The 26697-nt window shown below is 40.3% G+C and overlaps 1 protein-coding gene across 2 annotated transcripts; it reads left to right on the forward strand.

Moving 5' to 3' along the window:
- The first annotated feature begins 597 nt into the window (after positions 1-597).
- On the forward strand, positions 598-25834 carry LOC111080783 (catenin alpha). Of its 2 annotated transcripts, XM_022376596.2 has the most exons (12): positions 601-815; positions 9327-9703; positions 9764-10081; positions 12955-13158; positions 13219-13903; positions 21006-21157; positions 23156-23228; positions 23290-23357; positions 23422-23603; positions 24891-25131; positions 25200-25316; positions 25390-25834. In XM_022376596.2, exons 1-12 carry the CDS (start codon positions 662-664, stop codon positions 25552-25554), a joined length of 2736 nt encoding a protein of 911 aa, XP_022232288.1. In that variant the 5' UTR covers positions 601-661; the 3' UTR covers positions 25555-25834. The 2 variants fall into 2 exon arrangements, with proteins under 2 accessions (XP_022232289.1, XP_022232288.1); XM_022376597.2 differs by lacking the exons at positions 25200-25316; positions 25390-25834 and adding an exon at positions 23664-23709 and having other exon boundaries at positions 598-815; positions 24891-25026.
- Positions 25835-26697: the final 863 nt, after the last annotated feature.

Below are 26697 nucleotides of genomic sequence, written 5' to 3' on the forward strand. Positions count from 1 at the left end.
GGAAATGGTTGGAAGTTAGGTGTGTGAATTGGGATGTATCAAGATCGTATGCATTAGAGTAAAGTGAATGGCAGCGATCGGCAATCGAGCTCGTAGACAATAAACATGGTTTGAACGGGTGATTCGCAAGTGCTTCAAACATGTAGGTTTGAGTTGTTACCAGCAGGAGAGGAAACTTGACTGGGATAATTGAATAGCGCAAAAACTAATAAACTAATAATACCTCCTCTCAATCAATGTTGGCCACATCATCATAAATCATGGCCAGCAACATTATTAGATTGCGCTGCTGAATCACATTCATAATATTATTTATATTCATTTCAATTATAAAAGTAAACAAATTTTCATCTCACCGAATTTTGTGCATCAGCTGTTTTTCATGGATGGTTGATGGTGCCAGAATGAATCGATGTTTCACATCTTTAAAAATTCCCACCGTTCCCCTGGAATGAGCTCAGTGTGCAGAGGGTATTAGGGTTAACATAGTAGCATGAAAATTGCCCCGTGTTCCTTATTGCATTATTCCAAATCGTAAATAACTTACGTCTTTAATCTAACTTTACATTTTGAAAATTATCGAAAAAATTGTTTTTCGATATAGGCGTAGACATTTTTCTGAGAATCAACTGAGAAGTGTACAAGTTTTTAGCAGGGAAAAATGGGGACATTAACTGATTTTGGACAGATTGCATTAAAATGGGATCCAAAAAACTTAGAGATACGTACTATGTCAGTAGAAAAGACACTGGAGCCACTTGTGCTTCAAGTTACAACTCTTGTAAACACCAAAGGACCCAGCAAAAAGAAAAAAGGTAACAAGTAGTGATTTAACAAAACTTGATAATTTATACTTAAAAGTTATTTCTGTTCGTCTGTTTAAATTGTAAGCAATAAATTACATTCTCATGTACACAACACACCTACACTGGAGTACATACATTTTGATATACATATGTATATAATGATGGTATACACATCGTATATGGTATTAACTTTTTATACCGTTGAGAGGGTACTACACAATTTTTCATATAGATTGTAATTGTTTTAAAACAACCCAACTTAGCCTGAGTATTCGAGCAATTAAATTTTCCAGATCATTAAGAGTGATAGATATGTGTGCTAGTGGCATACTCTTGGTGCTTTAAAACATTAAAACAAAATCCAATTGCCTTGAGAAATATTCAAACTATTAATCTTAAACAAATATGTATACAGTATAAAAACCCTTGAAAGAAACTATAAAGGACACTGACAGAAGGCTAATCGAAAATACATATGTACATATATATGACTGCTGTGAACTTTTACTACTTTTTAGTAATTCTATTCGCTTAAAATTCGTTGTATTATGTGGATCATGATCTTCCGAATTGAATGTGTACTATTTTCCATCGCATTCGTTTTATGTTGCAAACAAAAAAGATCGAGGAAGATATATGACTGTAGTGTTAAAGTGCTTATATCTGTCATTTGGCGAATGGACGTGCAACCTTCACAAAATTCCAGAATTCGCTTTACATTAGTTAGAAGTGTGAATTTAAACTACTTATTTGTCTATTTATTTTTAAATATTTATCTAATGTATGAGTCATTTAATTTTAAAGGAGGCAAGAAAAACGGCGGGTGCAGGGTGCGAGACCAAAAAATATAATATTTAATAAATATTATTTTTATAATTGAAATCGCAGCGAAATGTTTTGCGGGAACGATTCTTGTGCAATATTTGTTTTATATTAAGTAAGTCTGCGAATAGATCGTTAAGTATCTTTTGCCTTCCTACCACAACCCATTATGTGTTAATCGCGATTTTATTGTTATACCCGTACTCAGAAAAGAGTTAAGGGGTATATTAGATTTGTGGTAAAAGCAACGCAGAGAAGGAAACGTTTCCGACCCCATAAAGTATACAGTTGTGTTCAATGAAATAGTAGTGCCGCACCTCACTAGTTTCAAAACTCTTTTTGATATATTTCTAGTCCTTCAAATTGAACAAGTGATACCTTTACGGAAAGCCTGGAATGTAAGCATTAGAAACCTGAAGAAACTTCGTAACATTTGCATTCCATCTTCTTGTTTTTTTTTTGACTTTAGACAACTACCCATGATATCTGCTGTTCAATGAAATAGTAGTGCTGGGTTAAATCTATTTTAAAAAATGAAAAAACAAAGCAAATTAATTTAAATAAGTCACCATCCGTAAGCTCAATTTGGTTATTGAATAATTTGATGAAAGAAGGTTTTGGACATAGCGGTACTTTTGATTTTGGAGCGTTCAAGAAATCATTACTCGGTCCAGAAGAGGATACCTAAGATTTAGACTAAAAACTTAAGGCAGGAGTTATAATGGGATTGAAAACTAAGTTTTATGCACTCTCAGTATTGTATTTAACCCAATTAACTATAAAAAGTAGAATGAAAATCGATTTTGTATTCGAAAAACTTATTTTTTAGAGGATGGTCGGCGATGGTCGAAGGCAAGACCATGCCTTCAATATCCTCAAAAATTATGAAAACAATTTTTAATCGCTCTGTCAGTTATGTGACAGTTTGTAGACGGTTGATTACACATTATTTGAATGCAAGAAGTCCCAGAAAGCTCCGCGTTTGGATCTGAGAGTATATGGATGCCCGACTTCAGTTTGGAAAATCGCATGTGGAATGGCCTGTGTCACAGTGACAAAAATGCTTTTGACTGATGATAGTAAAGTTGTATTATATGGTAAAATAAACTCAAAAGATTATGTTTGGCATTCACAGAAATCCGATTACCACTTAAAATCATGAAAAAAATAGCATTGGGCATGCTAGGCTGAGCCTTATGGGGCCCAGCTCATATAAGCTAGTACTTTCTAGCCTGGCGTTTTAGTATAGTATGGTTTTGGACGAAACTGTGTATGAAGGTATACTTTAGAATACATTACATTCATATTACAGCTGAAAAATTCATGTTAAAAGGATCTTTTAACAGGATAATGACTTAAAATACCCAGAAAAGCTCGCTAGGAATTGATTTTTATCGGAAAAGATCGACGTTTTTCCATGGCCAACTGTCCAACTGGATATAAATCTCATCGAAATCTTATGCTGGAATACCAAATACATTGTTGCAACTGCAAATCCGTGAACCAGAGCCAAGTTTTAGCAAGTGGTTCATGGATTATTGGCTCAAATCTTATTGAAGCGTTGGCAAGAGATTAATGACCCATATCCGGCCGGTGCAAGTTCGCAATGAAAACCAAATTGATAAAAAACTACAAATTAAAGCTCAAGAAACATGAAGAACATGAAATATATGTTTTTATTTGAGTTTCGTTGTTTTTTTTAATTATCTAAAAAACACTACTATTTCATTGAACAGCATATTTTATGGGTATTCGGCTTATGTCATGTAAAACAAGAAGATGGAATTCAAATGTATGGATATTTCTTCGGTTTTCTAATGCTAACAGTCCAACTATTTAAAAAGGTACCATTTGTTCAATTTGAATAACTGGAAGTGTTTAAAAAAGAGTTTTGAAAGTGATGAGGTGCGGCACTACTATTTCATTGAACACAACTGTATATATTCTTGATCAACATCAATAGCCGAGTCGATATAGCCATGTCCGTCTGTCCGTCTTGATGAGCGCCTAGATCTGAGAGACTATAAGAGCTAGAGAAACCAAATTTGGTTTCCAGACTCATGTGATATCACACTGCTACAAGTGTATTTCAAAATTTCGCCCCGCCCCCTTTCGCCACCACAAAGGACGAAAATCTGTGGCAGGCACATTTTTAAAGTATCGTAGAGAATGCCCATATCTACCAGATTGCCAAATCTGAACTAGATCGGATCATAATTATAGCCAGAATGTTCCCTCTCCTTCTCCAGCACTGCTGACGCTACTGATTCTCTTTCTCGCTCGCACACTCTGCCGCGTTCAACCCCTAGCGGAGGAGATGTGGAATCTAAATGGTACATGTACAATCTACATGTTAGATGTGGAATATACATTGTAGATGTAGATGTAGATAACCAATGTAGCAAAAAAATGTAAAATGTAAAAAATCATAAGTTCAAAAATGTATATACTGACTGAGTACGGGTATAAGTAGAGTCGCGTCCCCAGAAGCGACTGACACGTTCCTTCTCGTTTATGTATCAAGTAATGCTATGATTTATTTGTCAGTGCGTTTTGTTACATACAGCCATGCTCCAGTTATTGCAAATCGAAAAAAGTTGCGATTTGACAGTCAAATCGCAAAAAATCGTGCTCCAATTTTCGTAAATCGCAAGATTTTTACGATTTAAAACCGGTTGCTTATGAGCACGCGATTTCAAATCGAATTGCACATATCACCTAAATAAAAACATGTATGAGAAGGAGAAAAATATAATATATTATATATTGCGATTCGCCACGGATCCAGATTAAAATGACATCGCTCGGAGCTATTGCGGTAAATCTTCTCTGATCCAGTTGTAAACAAGACTCGTAAACAATCAGGGGTGCCACAGAAATCACTTCCGCTGGAAAATCACCTCAATTCCATTCCGCGGTGCCATACACCGATTATTCAGCGGAATCAAAATTGCTCACAATTTATCCAGCGATTTGATTAAATACAGTCATAAAACACACCTAAAATGATTCGAATCTTACTTTGCCATAAAGGTTGTTCAATTGGTGATTAACTGATCCGCTGCAGTCCGAGGTGGCCACCTAGGGCGATTCGGACTTTCGAAGTTAATACAGTAATGCCACCTTTTTTAAGACGAATTCGAAGCATGATATTTAATATTAATTATATTGAAAGCATTATGTTTTTCTTTAATTAAGCATTACAAATAGCGAATTGCAGTAAAACTTCCTTTACGTCAAACGTGTGCATACTTTTGTGAAAACATTTGTAGTCATTTGTAGTTCTACCAGGTGGCATCGCTTCAAAATGCTAAAACAGAACTAACAAGCCATATCTACACATTATTGCCATTGCATTTATGTCAAAAATCCCTGTTCGGCCAAGTGCAGACCCATTGCAGCACAAATTGAAGCATAGCGATCATTATACCAAAAACTGGTAATTGTAATGAACTAAATTAGCAGTAGTTTGAGAAGACAATCACAAAAACCACATACGTATCGACTGAAAGTGAAAACGAGTCCGATGCACATCTGAGAAGCCTGCGCTGCAAGGTTTGTATTCAAATATGTTGCCTCCGTAGTTCTTCGAAAGCCAACAGTCTCGGTAAAAGCTTTTTTATTAAGTTTACCGTAAAATTCAGATGTCTGTTTATTTTTATCAGCTGATTGCTGCCATGCACGAAGAGCTGCCAGACAACTGCTAGAGTTTCCGAGTACATTGTTTTGTTTGACTCGCACGATATGGGATGTTTTTTTTGCTTTGAAAAAGTACAGCTTTGAAAAATCAATTATTTTATATCATAAAAGAAAAAAATAAAAACCAATTGTTTTGATATGATAAAATCAATAAGTCTGCAAAATGAACCATTCGAATTGAATCTTGAATGGTTTCAACCCCAGCCTTAGTTCGAATTTGGTTTGTGACAATTCTAAGAAAAATGAAATCGCTCGGAATTCTGTGGCATGGCAAAAAGTTTTAAGCGGATATCCTCTGCGCGGTTTCCCATTTCACTAGTGATTTCTGTGGCACCCCTGTTTATTTGAATTTTCAGAGTAAGAGAAACGTTTTCCGTTACGGTGCTATTATTTTCCGCAGGAACGCGGTTTTCCCTTTAAAGTACTGTACTGTAAATAAAAAACAAAAACTGCTCAAGGATAAAATTATTATGAAAACAACAAATTTTATATTTCTATTGTGACCTTAATTGTGTGTTACGTACGTGTCTACGAAGTTTAAAATTTTGTATAGCAAGACCAGCCATTTAACAGGAATCAAAATTAGACTTTAAATTTGGCCTTGACAGTCTGATGAATATATTCGGTCGGCAAAACGACTTTTTTAGAATTTTTCATTTTAATTTGTCTACATAATCCTTTTTTAGCTCTATATACTTTTTCCGGAATTTCTCCAATTGTTTTATCACTTCCAAAAAATAGGATTTGTCGATGTCGTCAAAATAGGAATTTTTTGTGAGATGACTTCATCATTGGACTCAAATATTTTTCCGCCGAGCCATTTCTTCAGGTTTGGAAACCAGAAATAGTCACTAAATCCATAGATTAGGGTTGAGCAATATCGTAGCCTAATTCATGGATTTTCACAATGGAAACTGCACATGACTGCACCCTTGCATTGTTCTGGTGGAAAAGATTTTTATACCCGTACTCAAAAAAGTGTTAAGGGGTATATTAGATTTGTGGTAAAAGTGGATGTTTGCAACGCAGAGAAGGAAAGTATAAAGTATATATATTCTTGATCAGCATCAATAGTCGAGTCGATATAGCCATGTCTGTCTGTCCGTCTGTCTGTCTGTCTCGATGAGCGCCTAGATCTCAGAGACTATAATAGCTAGGGCAACCAAATTTAGTTTCCAGACTCATGTGATATCACACTGCTACAAGTGTATTTCAAAATTTCGCCCCGCCCCCCACAAAGGACGAAAATCTATGGCAGGCACATTTTTAAAGATACGATAAAACTAAAAACGCATTATCGTAGGGAATACTCATATATACCAGACTGCCGAATCTGAATTAGATCAGATCATAATTATAGCCAAAATGAAGAAATTAATTTTCTGTTGGTTCTTCCGCCCCCTCCTGCCAGAGACCCACTACAAATCTCTTTCTCGCTCGCACACTCTGCCGCGTTCAGTGCGCGAGCAACCCTTAGCGGAGAAGATGTAGAATCTAAATGTTACATGTATAATCTACATGTTAGATGTAGAATATACATAATATATGTAGATGTAGATAACGGATGTAGCAAAAAAATGTAAAATGTAAATTTTTTTTTTTAATTCTAAAATTATAAAAAATTATATGCTCAAAAATGTATATACTGACTGAGTACGGGTATAAGTAGAGTCGCGTCCCCAGAAGCGACTCGCACGTTCCTTCTCGTTTTTTAAGAATTTTTGAAAACTGGTATTTTTGTTAACCTTTTTTCAGAGGTAGCGATTGTTTTTTTCACATAACCCTAGTATCTTACGTCTGGTTGTAAAGAACTTTGCTATTTTGAAAAGATAATTAAAACAGCTAGAAGTTGAGCCTAAACACTTTGTGATTTCAGCTTACCGTCTGGGAAATATAAAGCATTGAAATGGAAAAATTATGATTTTTGTGCGGTATTTTTTACGAAATTTTGACTTTAAAAACTCAGGAAAAGTCGAAAAAAAAATTATATCCTGTGTCCTCTATTATTAAATAAAATCATTAAAATCTATGGAGAGACTTTGGAGCTAAAGTTCGATTTTGTCGAGTAGTGTAATTAATGCGTCTATCTAAAACTGAAATTAAATGAAGGCCAAGAATATTTTTTTTTCGACTTTTCCTGAGTTTTTAAAGTCAAAATTTCGGGGGAAATACCGGGAAAAATTATGAAATTTGAATTTGGAAGCTTAATATCTTCCAGGCTTTAAGCTGCTTCTACAAAGAGTCGGATTTATAGCTGCATTTGACAGCTTTTCAGAACTGTTCTATGCAACCAGATAAGTTATGTGAAAAATAGAAGCACTACCTCTAAAAAAAACATGAAAAAAATACTCGATTTTTTTAAAATCTAAAATCTATAATTCGTTAAAAAATTTAAAATCCCGAAATCTATGAGAAAAAGTCATTTTGGGCCACAGCGTAAATGTCGTTGACTAGTGTTTCCGCAACTCCTCGCAACCAGTTCGGAATAAAAATCTCGAAGTCAAAAGCCAAGTGCTGCTGGTTCGACCGAGTCGGAATTCAAATCATTTTATTCTCCCTCTTTCAATTTCGCTATTCACCTATTACATGCATGTTCTTCCTCTTTGTCTATCGATATTCACATATTACATTTATGTTCTATAGCACCAAACTTCTGTGAGCATGTCAAAATGCAACAATTCAATATCTTAATGCTACAAATTCATTTTACTTATATCCAAATACTAATTGCTCCCGGCCATAAGCCCTTTGCGCAAATTTGGCGTAAACAACTAGTGTAATCAATGTGGTTAATACCGCGACAATTGAAAAAAAAAAACGTTTGCCACGACTTTATTGGCTGAAGAATCCAGCCTTCTTTTGCTTAGAATCACACTGAGGAATCTACTTTTTTGATTGCTTTTAACTCTGGTGTGTAGTGGTGGATCCACGGCTTCTCCACGCTTACGAAACGGCGAAAAACTCGTCCTTATTGTGATTAAACAGCGCCAAACACTCCTTCCAATATGTCTCACGAGTGATTTTTTTGTCGATTGTGAGCAAACGGCAAGATGGCATACCTTTTTCATAAACAAGTGATCATTTAAAATGGGAACCACTAAGCCATGTGGTTGCCTATGGCTTCCAAAATATCTTGCATATTCAATCTCCGATCAGCCAACACCATATCATAAATTTTTTCAATTTCTTCGGGTATAAGACCATAATTTGGTGTCGAGAATGTGCGGCATCGTTTGTTCTTGTACGGGCTCAACGAAACATAGTAAGCCACTTTTTTACCATTGAAATCGATGTTTATCATGTTTTACCTTAGTTTCATTGGTAGGTTTTTCCCCAAAAAATAATGCTTAATCAGCACAAGAAATTAACTCTTTTCCTTTTTATGCCCGTACTCGAACAGTTAAGGGGTATATTAGATGTGTGGTAAAAGTGGATGTGTGCAACGCAGAGAAGAAAACGTGTCCAACCCCATAAAGTATATATATTCTTGATCAGCATCAATAGCCGAGTCTCTGTCTGTCTGTCCGTAGTAATGAGCTCCTAGTTCTCCAACCAAATTTTGTTTCCCGACTCATGTGATATCACAATGCTACAAGTGTAAGTGTATTTCAAAATGTAGATGTAGAGAACAGATGTAGCAAAAAAATGTCAGATATTTTAAAATTCTACATCAATTTTATGCTCAAAAATTTATATACTGACTGAGTGCGGGTGTAAAAGTAGAGTCGCATCACACGTTCCTTCTCGTTTTTATATTTTACTGTCGGTGCGTCACTCACTTAGGATTAATCTCCTTTCTGGTAAAAAATGCATTTTATGAAAATAGTAACACCCTGCATGCAAAATGTAGTCTCCTCACAAAGAGAACACGATTAAAAGCGACCTTACACTAAAATGAATTACGCTGGCGAATAATTTACACACCTCTGAAAGGGTGCAACACATTAAAAAACTGGCATTTAGACCTATCCTTAATGAGTTGAATTTTATTTTTTCAAGGCAAATCAAAACGTGCCAGTGCATTAGTTGCAGCTGTAGAAAAGGCTACAGAGAACTTTATTCAGAAGGGAGAACAGATTTCCTATGAAAACCCAGACATCACTCAAGAAATGCTAACCGCTGTCGATGAAGTGCGTAAAACCGGAGATGCAATGAGCATCGCAGCCAGAGAATTTTCTGAAGATCCGTGCAGTTCGCTAAAAAGAGGAAATATGGTTCGAGCAGCCAGAAATTTGCTTTCAGCTGTAACTCGTTTATTGATATTAGCTGATATGGTAGATGTTCATCTGCTACTGAAATCACTTCACATTGTGGAAGATGATTTAAACAAACTAAAAAATGCATCCAGTCAGGACGAGCTTATGGAGAACATGAGGGTATGTCAGAAGTGTTTTTCCTATTTTCTTATTTATCTTTTTCTTGCACTTACTCCCTAGCAATTCGGTCGAAATGCAGGAGAACTAATAAAACAAGCAGCAAAGCGTCAGCAAGAACTTAAAGATCCCCAATTGCGGGATGATTTAGCAGCCGCTCGTGCGATGCTCAAAAAACATTCCACTATGCTTCTAACTGCATCCAAAGTTTATGTTCGTCATCCGGAACTGGATCTAGCAAAAGTAAATCGAGATTTCATTCTAAAACAAGTTTGTGATGCTGTCAACACCATTAGTGATGTCGCTCAAGGCAAGTCATCTCAACCGACAGACATATATAGCGGCGCCGGGGAGCTGGCTGCTGCTTTGGACGATTTTGATGTAAGCCCAATTCATTAACGAATCTAATATAAGAATTAATGATAAATAGATTCAGCTTGAATTTTGTACACTAAACTAACCAGATAACAAAACATAAATCGAACTTATACATAGGACAGGACATAAGGGAGGTAGGCGTATTGTGGGCCACTTTTTTATATGCTCAACAGGTATCCATAAAATCAACTTTTCCTTTAAATTTCAACGCGGAATACAACATACATGACTAATTACCGTTCTTTTAGTTCTAAATATTTTCATCGAATAACTCTAACCCAGACGAGTTAAAAAAAATCTCGAGGAATTGTGAGATATTTTTGTAAATTAAATAAAAATCATTTTTGCTATAAGAAGTTTATTTATATCTCTGAATGGTAAAATAATGGTTAATTAATACGAAAAAATTACAAAATAATGAAAATCAATCCGACATTCAATGCTTGCGCTATCGCAGACGTTGCAGTGGCGAATTTCTCAACATTTTGCATAAACAATCATAAAGAAACATAAAACAACAAAAGTTACCTTGTTGAATTTAAAAAACCGAGTGTCTCACAATTCCCCGTAAAAAGTGGCTCACGATACCCCGAATACCTATTTTTGCAAAATGGCCGCAAATAAACTATGCCATGCTAACCACACGAATGTTGTAAATTTTATTTTATTTTCGTTTAAATTTCAAAAAATTTTGTTTATCCCATTAATTGGAGTCTGCAGTGAAATCTTTTGCATTTATATCGATACCATTAATATCGTCATCAATCTACATTAGCATTACTATCTAACCCAAATTAACAAAATTAAGGGGTGTCCCATTTAAATTTCAAAACAAAATATTTTTGGCACGCAATGTAGAGCTTTGAAAACTAAGTCAATATTAAGTTGTTTTCCCAACTTTATCATGAACATCAAAATTTGTTGATAACTTTACATATGTACCTCAGGTAAATTGATGTTTGTGCAAGATTTTTTTCGATGCTACCGTTATTTTAACAGCGGCATTTACTTTTCGAGTATGCATGTTTTATCTATAATGCTTTGTGATGTTTAATCATGCATTTATTTCTTATCAGCTTTTAATCTCTAGTACCGTTAGCATTAAGAAGAATGCAAAGTGAGAATTTCAACGAAAGTTGATATTTGTGCAGTTACTTATTTACATTTTGAGTGGGATATGCTACTGATCTCGCGAAAAAAAATTATTAAGTCGCTTGTCCAATTTAGTAAAAACGTATTTAGATTTTAATTCAATTTAACTTACTATTCATTTAAAATGCCCAGCGGAAACGAACTATCGAATGAAGAGCAGGTTAAAGTCACGATGGCTGATTAAAGACCAATTACAGCTGCCAAAAAACCCGGCAGCGGGTGCAGCAAATTTGCAAGATGGAGTTGCGTCTCCAATATGAGGCAAAAAATTAAAAATATAAGTTTTGGGACTGCGAATTTGAAACCGTAATTTTCAGCGATGAGAAAAATTTAGACATCCCAGATGAAAACCAGAAGTATTGGCGAGACCACAGGCATCCCCGTCAGACTTGCTACAGGCGCAACCATGGTGGTGGCTCACTCATGGTCTGAGCCGCCTTTAGCTCTCTGGGCAAGTCTCGAATGTGCTTCGGACCAGGTCGGATGATATATACGGATCTTCTGGAAAGCGAACTTATATCATTTGCAGAGGAGTTCCATGGCGAGGATTTAATATTTCAACAGGATAACGCTCCTATACATTTTGTACGGCATACGATGAAGTTTCTGGAGTCGAAAAATATTCCTTTAATGAAGTGGCCTGCATTAAGTCCGGATTTAAATCCAATTGAGAACTTTTGGGGAATACTGTCAGCCAAATTTTTTGGGAGTGGATGACAATTGGAGTCTTTGAAAGAGTTAAGAAAAGCCATTGTCCAGGAATGGGCAAACATAACCGTCCTCCAAAACTTGGTAAATTCGATGCCCCGACGGTTGAAACTGGTAGAACAACATAAAAGAAACACTATATCCTATTAAAAAAATAAATAAAAATTGTTTGAGCAGCAAACAAAATTTAGAATCTAAATTTTTTTCATGTACTGATTTTTGCATAAATATCAACTTTCGTTGAACAAATTTTTTATTTTCATTTTTCTTGATAAAGAGAATAAATATTTCACTTCCAGTATTCCAAATTTAACATGTAATACCTTTTTCAGGAATGTAAAAAATAGAAAACGGAAGAAATCGCGATGCATTTGTATTCCTTTTTGTTTTGTTTTTTATAACTTTAGACAACTACCCATGAAATCTGCTGTTCATAGAAATAGTAGTGTTTTTTTTTTTAGAAAGTCGATTCTAATTTATAACCTATGTTTCAGGTTCTACATGTTTCTTGAGGTTTTATATATAGTTTCAATAAATTTTTTGTTCATTACCTTACGGCCTTACGCCGACCTGGCATAAGTCAATAACGTCCTGACAACGCTTCAATAGGATTTGAGTCAATACTCCTCTGACCACTTGCTAAAACTTTGCTCTGAGATTTGGAAGAAATTAATATTCAGTTGCTTTCCCCACCTCCTCCAGCTATGTTACTCATTCTCGCTCGCACACACTGCCCTGTGCAATGCGAGACCTTTGCGGATAAGATATAGAATCTACATTGTGCATGTAGAATCTACATTTTAGATGTAGATAACAAATGTGGAAAAAAAATGTAAAATATTTTAAAATTGTATATATGTATAAATCATAAGCTCACAAATCTACATATATACTGACTGTGTACGGGTATAAAAGTAGAGTCGTGTCCACAGAAGTGTGAGTTGACACGTTTCTTCTCGTTTTATTTTGGGTGCATGATCTTCTACCATTCGTAACTGATATCATTTAATGTGTAGGAAGGGATTGTTATGGATCCCATGACCTACAGCGAGAAGCGTTCTCGTCAGCTACTCGAAGAACGCCTGGAGAGCATTATAAGTGCAGCTGCGTTGATGGCGGATGCCGACTGTACGAGGGATGAGCGACGAGAAAGAATTGTCGCTGAATGCAATGCTGTACGACAAGCCTTACAGGATTTACTCTCCGAATACATGTCCAATGTAAGAACTATCTCAATATTCATACTACATATCTACAATAATTTCAAAAATGTACTTTAGATAAGTCAAAAAGACAACAGCCCCGGACTGGTTCGTGCGATTGACCAAATGTGTCGCAAAACTCGGGATTTACGAAGGCAGTTGAGAAAAGCGGTTGTTGATCATGTTTCCGATTCCTTCTTGGAAACGACTACGCCCCTTCTGGATTTGATTGAAGCTGCTAAAAGCGGAAATGAGAAGAAAGTTCGTGAGAAAGCCGATATTTTCACCAAACATGCTGAGAAGCTTGTAGAGGTAGCAAATCTGGTGTGCAGCATGTCTAGTAACGAAGATGGTGTAAAGATGGTTCGGTATGCTGCTGCGCAGATAGAAAGTTTATGTCCACAAGTAATAAATGCCGCATCCATCTTGACCGTGCGCCCAAATTCAAAAGTTGCTCAAGAAAACATGACCGCCTATCGCCAAGCATGGGAGGTCCAAGTTCGTATTTTAACTGAAGCCGTCGACGACATTACTACCATTGACGACTTTCTGGCAGTATCTGAAAATCATATTCTTGAAGATGTAAATAAATGTGTAATGGCCTTACAAGTGGGCGATGCCCGGGATTTGCGCTCGACTGCTGGATCCATTCAAGGGCGTTCCGCTCGAGTTTGTAATGTTGTGGAAGCTGAAATGGATAACTACGAACCATGCATTTATACTAAACGGGTGCTGGAAGCAGTTAAAGTTCTTCGAGAGCAAGGTATGAAATTTAAATAAGCCGCATTTTCGATACAAATAATGGTCGTACATAGACTTTTTCTGTTCTTAAAGTACTCTTTGTTGTTATTAGAATTTCTTTAAGGGCAAATGGTCACGACTAGTTTGGCTGAACATGCTGCCGTTGGACAATGCTATTTACTTGTAGCATAGTAAATCTTACAGGATGATTCTGCTAATTTCTTTCACCATACATATATTGTTTTGAATCCTATATGTATAACGCATTTTGTGATTCTCCGCATTTGAATACCTATTCGATGCAGCGACGATGTGCAGGAATCGAGTAATAGGAAAAGTCCTTAGAAGACTTAATTAGGGGCAGCAATTCGTCGATAGAAACTACAAGACTGCGAAGGGAAGGTATGCAGGTGTAATACGAGATCAAGACCCATTGCGAGGGCAGGCGGTCCGAATTGTCCGTGCCATAAGCGACGCTGCGACTAGACCGCGAGAGAGTGACCGAGAGAACAGGAGAGCGAAAATGAAAGCCTTTGCTTTTGCCGTGCGAGGCATAGATATAAACAGTTTTTAGATTGATGATAAGGAGTACTACTGCCACCAAATACAAAGCATCAGGTCAAGGAAACAATAAAGCATGGAGGAGGCAGTGTGGATGTGTGGCTTCTTCACTTGGTGGAAATAGTAGGTTAGGTTAGGTTGTCCCGGACGGCCCTCACGGGGCCACGCATAGGCCAATATGGCCCTTAGTTGTCCGGATTGGTGCGTATGGACCTTCTGAGTGTTTTTACGCGGTTTTGAAATCCGTGAGGATCGAGGAGAGTTTTGCAAAGGCAAGGAGTTTCGCTGGCGTCCTCTTGGATGCATCTTCCAGCGATGCCAGTACCGGGCTGCCAAGATGTATGTTTCTTGCCCTTGAGAGGGCCGGGCATTGGCAGATTAGATGTTCCAGGGTTTCGATAGCCCCAGGTTCATCACATTTCCTGCACTTGTCACTGTTGGTGATGCCTAGTTTGACTGCATGTGCTGCAGCCAGGCAATGACCTGTGAGTATACCAATTAGCATCCTACAGTCCTTCCGTGGTAGGTGTAGTAGGTATTGGCTGAGTTTACCATTGCTCTCCTTGCACATGGTTTTCGCGATCTTGCAGTTGGTGGTTCTCCTCCACCTGCTGCTGGCCTTTACGTGTGCCCTCCTTTCTAGATCGCTTTGGAGCGCTCTGAGGGGGACAGGCACGTTCTCAGTCCTCTCGTTTGCCAGCCCGACGCCTTCCTTAGCCAGTACGTCTGCTGTCTCGTTACCTTCGATGCCCTGGTGGCTGGGAACCCAATAGATCCGCACTGACTTAGTCGTGCTTAGGAAATCTAATGCCTCCCTGCTTGCCAGGACATTTTTGGAACTGACCGCTGACGACTGCATGGATCTTATCGCCGCCTGGCTGTCCACGAACAGGTTGATCACATTATGTGGGCGTTCCGTACATCGAGCAACCTCCGCCGCTTTCCGTATGGCAAAGACTTCTGCCTGGAATATGCTGCATTGGTCCGGTAGCTTATAGGACAGCCTTATTTCAGGGTCTGTACAATATATGCCCGCACCTACTCCTTCCTCCATCTTGGAGCCATCCGTGTATATGTTGATGTGTTGGGTCTGGTCCCGACCCCTTTTCCAGTCGTCGGGTCCCATAAATGAGGTTGTGTTTACGTCCAGGCAAGTTTGGGGGATAATGTAGTCAGATATACTGGTCATGTCTCGGCCAATTGAACTGTGCCCGAATCCCTGTAGAGACATGTTTCCTGATGCTACTAAGCGTTGTGCCGCCTTTGCTGCAATCAGTTGAGCGTGGATGTCCAGGGGGTCGATTCCGATTATGGTTTCGAGAGCTTTTGTTGGGGTTGACCTCAGCGCCCCCGTAATGCAGAGCAGTGCCTGCCGCTGGGTCCTTTCCATAAGCTTATTATACGTCTTCTTTTCTGTCGCTTGCCACCACACTAAGACTCCGTACAGCAGAGTCGGTCACACCACCGATATGAAGATCCAGTGCATTAAAGCAGGTGACAGGCCCCATGTGCTGCTGAGCATCTTCTTGGATGCATATAGCGCAATGGTGGCCTTCTTCACCCTCTCCACTACATTGGGTCTCCACGCCAGCTTGCTGTCCAGTACTATGCCGAGGTATTTGACTTGTGTTTTAGGGGTCAGACTGGTTTTTTCAATTTTCGGGGGGATCCATGCCGGTACCTTGTATCTCTTGGTGAAGAGAATGAGGTCCGTCTTGTCCGCGTTGATACTGAGTCCTACTTTTCCTGCCCACTCACATATCTCCCTGAGTGTTGATTAATAATTAATAATAATAATTATTATGCTTATGCTTATGTCGTCTGCATAGGCTGTTATTTTTGGGGCTCTCCTCTCGAATCTCTTTATTAAGTCGTCGACCACCAGGTTCCACAGGAGGGGCGACAGGACCCCACCTTGTGGTGTGCCTCTATGCGCCCCCCTCACCATGGAAGCGGTGCCCCACTCTGATTGCACCCGTCTGCAACTTAGACGGTTCTTTATCCAGAGGTTGATTGCGGGATGTGTATTGGTCGCTTCTAGGCGGTCCAAAATAGCGCTCGTAGTGACGTTGTTGAATGCTCCGGATATGTCTACGAACACTCCTAGAGCATACTTTTTATTATGGAGGGCTCTCTCGATGGTGGCTACTAGCGAGTGCAGTGCCGTCTCTACCGATTTCCCTTTGGTGTAGGCATGCTGGTTGGTTGACATCAGTCTCCCTACATCATTCCTGATGTGTAGATCCAGCAGCTTTTCTAGTGTTTTGAGTAGAAAGGAGGTGAGGCTTATCGGTCTGTAATCCTTGGGGCTCATATGGCTGCACTTTCCTGCCTTTGGAAGGAAGACAATCCTCGAGGTCCTCCATTTAATAGGGATATAGCCCGTGCTCAGGCAAGCTGAGTATATTGCAGAGAGCCATGGGGTGATCACGTCTTTGGTCACCTGTACCATGGCTGGGAATATACCGTCTAGTCCAGGTGCTTTTGTACCCGCAAAGGAGTCTATAGCCCAGTGGATTTTCTTAGACGATATGAGACCTGTTGGGGGATGCTCTTCCTCAGTTGCTAGGTCCTGATGCGTTGTAACGTCAGCAACCTCGGTGCATCCTGGGAAGTGAGCTTCCATTAGTGCTGTTAGGGCTTCTTCACTGCCCTCAGTCCACTGTCCATCTTCTCGTTTCAGCTGACTCTGTATGGTGGGTTGCTTTGATAGCAGCTTCCGAAGTCTAGCTGTTTCTGGGACTTTCTCGATATTGGAGCAGAAGTTCCTCCACGAGTTTCTTTGTGCCCTGCGTATTTCCTTCTTGTACTCCCTGAGTAGGGTTTTGTATTCCTCATTGATCATATCCTCGTTCGCCTGTTTGGCGATTTTGAAGAATTCTTTGAGGTTGTTTCTTTGGAGCGATAGGTCCCGGTTCCACCAGAGTGGTCTGGTTCTCTTTTTCTTTCTCGAGGGTGGGCATGCTGCGTGGTACGCATCCAGTAGCTCATTGAAGAGGGTCTCTAGGGACGTTTCTATTGTCTTCCGGGGATTTCACTGTGCCCGGACGATTCGCGAGCTTCGAGGTAACTGTCTTTTTAAACTTTTCCCAGTTTGTGTTCCGGGGGGTTTCTATAGACAGTTATCTTCGGAGAGTGTTCAAATTCGCACTTAAACTGAATGTACTTGTGGTCTGAGAAGGATGGTCTTTCAAGGACTCTCCAGACAGATACCAACGTACTTGTTCCACGCTACGAGTGTTAAGTCTAGTACGTTTGAAGAGGTGGGACCTACAAAGGTGTATTCCTCCCCTACGTTTGCTACTTCTAGGTTAGTGGATAGTATGAAGTCTAGGAGGGACTCACCTCTATCGTTGATGTCGGGGTTTCCCCACACGTTGTGGTGGGCGTTGGCGTCCGTACCAACTATGAAGTTGCTGGTCCTTCGGGCTGGCTTCCGCCACTAGGTCCATCAACTCTTCAGGTGGAGCTGGCCTGTCGTGTGCCATGTAGCAGGAGGCTACCATCAGGCGCCTTTCCTTGCTTTCTAGCATCACCACGGCTAGGTCGTCAGTGCTGTAATGAGACATAAGGTGAGCATGGATTCCCTTCCGTACGAGTACGGCGGTTCTGTTCCTGCTTACCGATGGTGTGTGTTAAAATTTGACTCCCCCCCCCCCCCCCTCCCCTCCCCCCCCCCCCCCCCCCCCCCCCCCCCCCCCCCCCTGGCCCCCCCCCCCCCCCCATCGGCCTCTGCCTCCTTGCTGATCTGGATGATCGCACTCTGGCCCCCCTCGTTGGGTAGTGGGCTCCCAATGTGCAGAATCTTCCAGTTAGCCGTTGGCACGTTGGGGTTCTGCCTCTGTAGGAGCTTCAGCGCACGGTCCCCTTGGATTACGATGGGGAAGAGTACCTTTGCCTTTGGTATGGACGGGATTATCTCCCTGTCCACCCACCTCCAGCTTGGCCCCCTCCCACAACGCTTCCAATTTGGGCAGACCGTTTGCGTCAGCCACTTGAGTGTGGGGTCGTCCTTACATTTGAGGAAGTATTCTTCACACTGTTGAGCCACCCTGCACCATCGAAGGTGGGCATGGGGGCGTTGGTCCTCTTCCATTCTGGCGCCCATCCACGGCCGCGCGTGCACCGTCTTCCACCGCGCCGCCGTTATTTTGCCATTCTCTTCGCTCCGGTCTATGAGTGCCACGATTAAATGTCGTTTGGTCACCTCACTGACCTTCGCTTTTGGGGACGTTTCGCCTGTTTGGGTGTGGGGGCGCCACCTTGGGCCCGCGTTGCCGCTTGCCCACCGGAGTGTCGTTCTTAGCACATTCGGTCGAGCGTTGCCTTTTGGTGGCCCATCATCTCCAAAACCTTGTTGGCGAATTCGCCCTTCGTGCCTTCATCTGAGGCATCTGCGCGTAGTGAAGCCGGCCTCTCTTTATCCTTCTGTTCGGCCCAGGTTATTTTGGCCTTCTCCTCCTTGGAGAGGTCCTTCTTGCCTTGGAGCCGTCTCCAGGATTTTGAGGGCCGCTTTGTAATGGGCCTTCGCCTTCAACCCCTCCTTGGAACGCTTCGGCCCTTCCCTACGCGGGGAGCTGGAACCTGGTTCAGGCGAGCGGAGAAGGCTTTTTTCTTCCGTTCTTGGTTACGGAGAGCACGCTCTCCAGGTCCGAATCTGTTATCGACCACGGCACCCGTGCGGCTCAACTTGGAGTGAGTCGTTTTGGTGGCAGTAGCTTTGAAACTAGATGACCTGCTCCCGCCATATTAAAGTTGTGACCGCTGGCGACACGCAGAGAGGATTGCTCCTCCCCGTGCCCGCCGGTGTTAGCAGTCACAATTTCCACCGACGTTTGGGTTGACATCCCAACCCTTGCTTTATCTTCCGTCCGCTCCATTGTTGGCCCAGAGGGTCCATGCTGGTTAATATTTTTCGGGGGGAGCGTTTTACCCCTAGCGTTTTATGCCTACCCGCCAGGCACCTCCAGCCATGGCCATGGTTCAGTTCCCCCAAATTTTTGGTCGGGAAGACCTGGACCTGGCCTTGGCTAGACACTGCATTACCCCGGACAGAGCAAGCGGCAATGCATTACCCGATTCGGGATAATGCAGTGCCCATTGCCCAGCCGGCACCCTCTGGGAGGGTTCAGCTGGAGGATTTTTGCCGGCCGGTGGAAATAGTAACCCTTTGGTTAAAATCGATGGAATGATGAATAAAGTATATAAGTTTTATATTTCGGAAACAATTTTGCAAAATTTTAAATTTTAAAAAATTTTAATGTGCTTCGAAGAACACTGCTAAAATCGTGATAAATTGGCTCAATAATGAGAATTTTTATTTCAAGCAGTGGCCTGCCCAAAGTCCACATCTAAATGCCATTGAAAATCTGTGGGTTCTGCTTAAAAAAGCAATTGGGGAAGTATGGGTCTGCAAAAGAAATTCGATGAGCTTTAGGACCGCGTGCAAACTAAGTTGAGCATGATACCTGTCAAACACATATCAGATTTAGTCGAAAGTATGCCCAAACGAATTCGGTGTGCGTTTACACGACCATTTTAAAAAAATTTTAAATTAAAAAAAATTGATAAAAGGCAAAAGGCGATACATTGACTATTTTTTGAAAAAACTAAAAACTCTTAGTGAAGAGGATTTCTTTTAATAGTTTTTATTATATTTTTTTTTTAATTTCTATAAAAATAAAGCATATATCACAAAAAAATCACAAGGATTAACTCATTTTTTAAGAAGTGATGAACATGTATTCATAACTGCTCGCCACTGTATATAGAATCCTATGTCACGGTGGTTCTGGTTGGACTCCACCCAAACGGCTCAATCGATTCTTATGAAATTTTTGTTGTATATTAGTACGTCTGCGAATAGGTCGTTAAGTATCTTTTTCCTACTTACCACCCGCTCTGACTGTTTTTGTATCATAATGAACAATGCAAAGTGTGTGCGCAGGATGCTTGCTCCCTAGTAAAAGTATATAAATGCTCAAAGAAAAGTTAATGCTCCTTTGACTATCTCTGTCGATTAATCAAAGAGCTTTGATCGTAGTTATTGGAATATTTTCAAACCTTTTCCACTAAATAATATGCTTATTTCTGAAAATTTTTAAGAAATCTCGATAAAGAAAGACCAAAAGACATTAATTTGCGATGCTATTTCCTTACGAAATAGTCTGAACTATGGTCGAGATGCATACCAAGTAGTGGAAAATGATTCTTGGGAGGCAAACGCGGGGTTAAATCGTTGATCGTAAGCTTGCAGATAAAATGAAAAGAATAATTCGTCTTTTGGCCCTGGACTCTAAATTGAGCAGTCTGAAAGTAAACAAGTATACAAACCTTGACGAAAAAATAGGTGTGAATAAGTTCAGTAACATTATTTTTAACAAGCTAGATTTTCACATTATTCTTTATTATTCATTTAAGTTTTGTTAATCATATAGTTAGAAAATAGCTATTTTCACGCGTTTACTATGCGTTTTCTAGATTTTAGTAGATCTGTAATATAATCCAGCTATCTACCTTCTTTATCTATATTATACCTTACAATACAAATTCGTTTCTTACAGTAATGATTAAATTTGAACAAAGAGTGGAAGCTGCTGTTGGAGCTCTTTGTGCTAATACTAACAAAGATGTAGATGAAAATGAGTTTATTGATGCCTCCCGGCTGGTTTACGATGGGGTTCGCGAGATTCGCCGCGCCGTTTTAATGAATAGAGTAAGTAGGAGCTGCCAACTTGTTTTCCTTTCTAGCATATTAAATATGAAATAATAACTGATTACACTATGGAACATAGCATTTCCGCTGCGAACCAAACCAACAAACCAAAAATGGTCGTGGCAACTCCTCTGTATACCCGTTCTCAAAAAAGAGTTAAGGGGTAAATTAGATTTGTGGTAAAAGTGGATGTGTGCAACGCAGAGAAGGAAACGTTTCCGACCCCATAAAGTATATATATTCTTGATCATCATCAATAGCCATGTCGATATAGCCATGTCCGTCTGTCCGTCTTGATGAGCGCCTAGATCTAAAGAGACTATAAGAGCTAGAGAAACCAAATTTGGTTTCCAGACTCATGTGATATCACACTGCTACAAGTGTATTTCAAAATTTCGCCCCGCCCCCTTCCGCCACCACAAAGGACGAAAATCTGTGGCAGGCACATTTTTAAAGTATCGTAGAGAATGCCCATATCTACCAGATTGCCGAATCTGAACTAGATCGGATCATAATTATAGCCAGAATGAAGAAATTAATTTTCTGTTGGTTCCCTCTCCTTCTCCAGCGCTGCTGACGCTACTGATTCTCTTTCTCGCTCGCACACTCTGCCGCGTTCAGTGCGCGAGCAACCCCTAGCGGAGGAGATGTGGAATCTAAATGGTACATGTACAATCTACATGTTAGATGTGGAATATACATTGTAGATGTAGATGTGGATAACAGATGTAGCAAAAAAATGTAAAATGTAAAATTTTTATTTTTAATTTTTAAATTCTAAAAAATCATAAGCTCAAAAATGTATGTACTGACTGAGTACGGGTATAAGTAGAGTCGCGTCCCCAGAATGCCTGGCACTGATTTTCGTCCTTTGTGAGGGCGGAAGGGGGCGGGGCGAAATTTTGAAATACACTTGTAGCAGTGTGATATGACATGAGTCTAGAAACAAAATTTGGTTGCTCTAGATCTTATAGTCTCTGAGATCTAGGCGCTCATCAAGATGGACAGACGGACAAAAGGACAGACGGCCAGGGCTATATGGACTCGGCTATTGATGCTGATCAACAATATATATACTTTATGGGGTCGGAAACGTTTCCTTCTCTGCGTTGCACACATCCACTTTTACCACAAATCTAATATTATTTCCACACTTGGCACCCTCTCCTGCTAAATATCCCACAGAAAGAATCTTGTTTCCTGTTCCATTTGGTTGTTATGAACTTTGACATTCTGAAAAGCTGATAAATGCATCTATAATTTAGACCCAAGCACCTTTTAGCTTCAGCTTACCGTCTGGGAAAAATTAAGCTTCCAAATGCAAAATTGATCGTTTTTGCTCAGTACTTTTTCCAAAATTTTGACTTTAAAAGCTTAAGAAGTCGAACAAAATTGTAAACTTTGTTCTTATATTTTTCGTGTGTAGGCTCATATATTAGGCGTCGTTTAAAGTATGGTTCATAAAAATCTATGGTGAAATGACTCAGTTATAATTGGTTTACCAACCTTCCAAAAATCAATTAGAATCAAGATTGAATAGAACACGCACCCATGCAAAGATTAACATGATGTACATTTGAACATGAACTGAATTTTCTACAATATACAAAATGAGCCATTAAACATAATTATGAGGCCAATTCTTACAGTTAAAACTCACAAACACATTTTACATACCTGTCAGAACTGAAGGGTTTTTAGAAGGGTTTGCCTCCATAGAATATTTTTTTTTGTAATTATCAGATTATTTAAATGGGTCTTGCCTCACGAATCTCATCACAATTTTCTCAAGAATTCGGGTTATTTTTTTTTATTTTTGTTCCTGTGTTTCCTCTTCATTCTTCTGCATTATCTTTTCTCGTAATGTGAATTTTTTTAATTCGATAGATAGATTTTCTTTCCGGTAAAAACTCTTTGGCAGACTTTAGTTTCTTAAGCCAGAAAAAAAAAATAATTAAATGTATATTGAAAAATGTAATTTTATTTATTCAATTGTAGAGTTCAGAAGACCTAGACACAGATACAGAATTTGAGCCTGTAGAAGATTTAACCTTGGAAACTCGAAGCCGATGTAAGATTTATCAGCTCCTTTTTTGTTTTCCTTAAGTATTAAAGCTTGATTTATATTTCAGCGAGTGCCCATACTGGTGACCAGACCGTCGACGAATACCCAGATATTAGTGGTATTTGTACTGCTAGAGTGAGTTTAAATATTAATCGATACACAACACAAATATTTATATGGCACAAAATATTTTTATCAGGAAGCAATGCGGAAAATGACAGAGGAGGACAAACAGAAAATTGCCCAACAAGTGGAACTATTTCGTAGAGAGAAAATGACTTTCGATTCTGAGGTCGCGAAATGGGATGATACTGGAAACGACATTATTTTCTTAGCCAAACACATGTGTATGATTATGATGGAAATGACGGACTTTACAAGGTTTGAAAACATATTCCTTTATATTTAAATTATTTTTTTTCCTGTCTGTTGAAACACCAGGTTATCGTCAATGCAAGGATGTGCATTATTTGGAACGAAAAATCTGGTTAGAAACTGAACGAAGCTGCACACGAGGAGGTGCTGGTTGGTCCTGTTTGGCATAGGACATGTCTCTTCGAGTTGATTGGTTATCCGCAATCATCTGATTGAAAACGAGAGGAACGTTGTGTGCCGCGGCAAAGGCCAACATTATATATTGTACTCTGCTCAGAGTGAAAGGGATTAAGACCGTGGAAGGGAGAAGCGTAGCCATGGCAATTACATTTTTTGGGCAATCTAATACATTTTTTCATTATCTGTGACTTTGGTCTTTTTACTCAGAATTTATGTTTATTTCGTTCTGATGTTGAGGTATTTTCAGGGAAAACATTAGATAAATTGCCATTTTTACACTTTGGCTCTAGCTCTCTCTCTAATCCTACGCATTCTTACGAAAGCTTTCAGAGTTTCTATTTTTCTCACATAAACCGTGTCTGGAGATTTATTAAACTAAACTGGTTGTTGAGCTACTGAGCTTTTTCAGTAGCGTTGTTTTGCGATATGTTTATTAACGAGACGATGGTTGTAAACAGTATATAAGGCGATACAGAGTCGAAGGGATAGCGAAAGTTTGGAGTTAGGTTGATGAGAGCACGACGAGTCGATTGGATAGTTAGCTGGATTCAAGACGGGGTCAGATTGTAGACGCGGGGGTCGGTTGAAGACGGTGTCTGATTGAATAGCTCGATTCCAAGACGATGTGCAAGAAGTGATTGCAAGATCAAGACTAAATCAAAAGGTCAGGCGGGCCGAATCGACCGTGTCCTAATGCGAGCGAGAGCGAAAGATCGAGAGAGTGATAGAAAAAGGCGATAGAAAGAAAGGTGCGAGATGAAGACGCGAGAGAACGGCTGCATAGGCATGCTGTCGTGCGGGAGCATGAATGTGTACATATGTATGTTTGTAGGTAGATGACAATTTAGTACAGTGGGCAGTGCAAACAACGAACAATAATACGGATTTACTCTACTGCTGCCACCACTGGCTATAATCTATATATTTAAGTCCATATTTGGTTGCGTAACCAAACACTGGTCAAAAAAAAAATCCATTTAAAAATATGATGTGAAAATAATCAGTATTTTTTGAATTAAACAATATTTTTAAAGTAAACAACAAAATTACAAGTTCGAGTTAGATAAAAAAGAACATAAAAAAAGACACTCGTATATTTACTACTTTTTTCAGAGGTCGAGGGCCCTTGAAGACTACTATGGACGTCATTAATGCCGCTAAAAAAATTTCTGAAGCAGGTACGAAACTAGACAAGCTAACTCGAGAGATAGCGGAACAGTGTCCAGAAAGTAGCACAAAGAAGGATTTGTTAGCTTATCTGCAACGTATTGCTCTTTATTGTCATCAAATCCAAATTACTTCTAAAGTCAAAGCAGACGTACAAAACATAAGCGGCGAGCTCATTGTATCTGGGGTAAATTAAAAATTTAGATATTTTAACTGTAACATTAATTACATTTTAATTTTATTCTCAATTTCAAGTTGGATAGCGCAACATCGTTGATTCAAGCTGCTAAAAATCTTATGAATGCAGTGGTTCTTACTGTTAAGTACTCATATGTAGCTTCGACTAAATATACTAGACAAGGAACTGTATCTGTAAGTATTTCTGAAATTTTACATTTCCATTTTTCCTATGTGTATTTATTTTCAATCCCATCATCTCCTATAGTCTCCTATTGTCGTATGGAAAATGAAAGCTCCAGAAAAAAAACCATTGGTGAGACCAGAGAAACCCGAGGAGGTTCGAGCAAAAGTTCGAAAGGGCTCTCAGAAAAAAGTTCAAAACCCCATACATGCTTTATCTGAGTTTCAAAGTCCCGCAGATGCTGTATAAGGAAATTTAATTTAAATGTATTTTTATAATAATCCAGTAAAATAAAAATTCAAATAGTTTAGTAAACGTCTAAGTGACGGTTTATCAATATCAATGTCTACATAGTTAGACCTGACTGCAAAAAAAAAATATCCACTGGTTCCACTGAAAGATGGTCCATTTAACGGGCATTTGTGACTTCTTTTTATGTAAAATACAACAGCTGATATTCTATGACAAGAAGTAATATTTTTCTCAAATAAATGTAATTTATCGAATTAAATTGATTTATAAACCAAAATATTTAAAAATTATAAACAAATTCATTTTTTTAAGAAGTTAAAATTTTGGTTGTGTCTTAAGCACTGTGCGTCGTTGTTTACTCTTGTTGGGACCAAATCATGGCAAATCTATTCGCAGTAAACTTTTGAACCAAGGCGTTCTTGAAAAGCGTAAACATTACACCAACACACAGTGGGTAAAATTATTAATCTGACACAAAAAAAACACATTTTCGATATGTCGATATTTTTTTTGGCGGATCCATATAAAATTCTTGAATGAGTTTGTTCGGCTAAGCGCCCTGGCGCGGTAGTGTCTGCCTTACCGGCGGCGGGCGCGGCCAGCCGCGGGGGGGGCCCGAGCGAACCCAACCCGGCGGGCGGGCCGTGCCCCCCCGCAAACCCCCCCCCACGCGCCCCCCCCACGCCCCTAACCCGCTACCCCCCGCTGGGTACCCGAAAGATTACGACCCCCACAACGCGGCCGGCCGGCCCCCCTCCACCCGGCGGCCCGGGGGCCGGGCCCGGCCCCCGCGCGGCGCGCGGGCGGGGGCGGGGGGTGCCGCGCGGCCGTGCGGGGCGGTTCGCCGGAGGGCGCGCCCCCCCCCCCCCGCCCCCCCGCCCGCCCATGGGCGCCGGGCGGCCGCCGGGGCGGCGTGGGGGGCCGGGGCTGGCGCGGCCTCCGCCCGCGGTGGCGGTGGGGGGCGGGGTGAAGCGGGTAACGCGGGGCCCGTCACAAGGGGCGGCCGGGGCCCCCCGCGCCGTCGGCCCGCCGCCGGGGGCCCGCGGGGGGGCCGCCCCGGGCCCCCCGGCCCCCGCCCGCCCGCCGGCCCGGCCGCCGCGCCCCCCGCCCATCCTCCCAAACGTTACGCCCCCCCCCCCC

The sequence above is a fragment of the Drosophila obscura genome, unplaced genomic scaffold (assembly GCF_018151105.1).
Source record: "Drosophila obscura isolate BZ-5 IFL unplaced genomic scaffold, ASM1815110v1 contig_195, whole genome shotgun sequence".
Classification (NCBI taxonomy): Eukaryota; Metazoa; Arthropoda; class Insecta; order Diptera; family Drosophilidae; genus Drosophila; species Drosophila obscura.

Bases quoted from the DNA above. Each gene is read 5' to 3' on its own strand.
- LOC111080783 (XM_022376596.2), top strand. From the start codon at position 662: ATGGGGACATTAACTGATTTTGGACAGATTGCATTAAAATGGGATCCA. The intron at 13,159-13,218 runs GTAAGAACTATC...AATGTACTTTAG, and splicing joins TCTCCGAATACATGTCCAAT to ATAAGTCAAAAAGACAACAG. The intron at 23,604-24,890 runs GTTTGAAAACAT...TACTTTTTTCAG, and splicing joins GAAATGACGGACTTTACAAG to AGGTCGAGGGCCCTTGAAGA.